Raw genomic sequence first — 329 nt, 5'->3', positions numbered from 1 at the left:
GTCCCGGGGGCGGGGCTCCATGAACCCCTTTTGTGCTGGGAAACTGAGGCCCCACCTTGGTAGAGCACTCTCCCCGGACCTCACGGGGTACATGGGGTACACGTCGGAGCTTTGGGGGTGGGGGGCGGTGCCCAGCTGTCTGACGCGGCCCGTCTGCAGCTTCGGGTCCAAGGTGCTGTCCCCGGTCAGCGGGATCCTGTACAATGATGAGATGGACGACTTCAGTTCCCCCAACATCACCAACCAGTTCGGGGTGCCCCCCTCACCGGCCAACTTCATCAAGCCAGGTGCTCGGTGTGGGGCTCGGGGGGGCTGGGGGTGGGGTCCCG

The 329-nt window shown here is 66.3% G+C and overlaps 1 protein-coding gene across 1 annotated transcript in view; it reads left to right on the top strand.

Annotated features, from left to right (window-relative positions):
* LOC102249421 (gamma-glutamyltranspeptidase 1) overlaps positions 1-329 on the top strand; it is a gene marked incomplete at its 3' end in the record, with an annotated part of 33,110 nt that overhangs the window by 31,358 nt on the left and 1,423 nt on the right. Inside the window, exon 8 of the mRNA XM_014533354.1 lies at positions 160-294. Within this exon, the coding sequence (XP_014388840.1) occupies positions 160-294 (135 nt within the window). The remainder of the gene's footprint in view (positions 1-159; positions 295-329) is intronic.

The sequence above is a fragment of the Myotis brandtii genome, unplaced genomic scaffold, assembly GCF_000412655.1.
Source record: "Myotis brandtii unplaced genomic scaffold, ASM41265v1 scaffold97, whole genome shotgun sequence".
NCBI lineage: Eukaryota > Metazoa > Chordata > Mammalia > Chiroptera > Vespertilionidae > Myotis > Myotis brandtii.
Note: the sequence above shows the minus strand (reverse complement) of the source record. Positions and strands in the feature narration are given on the sequence as shown.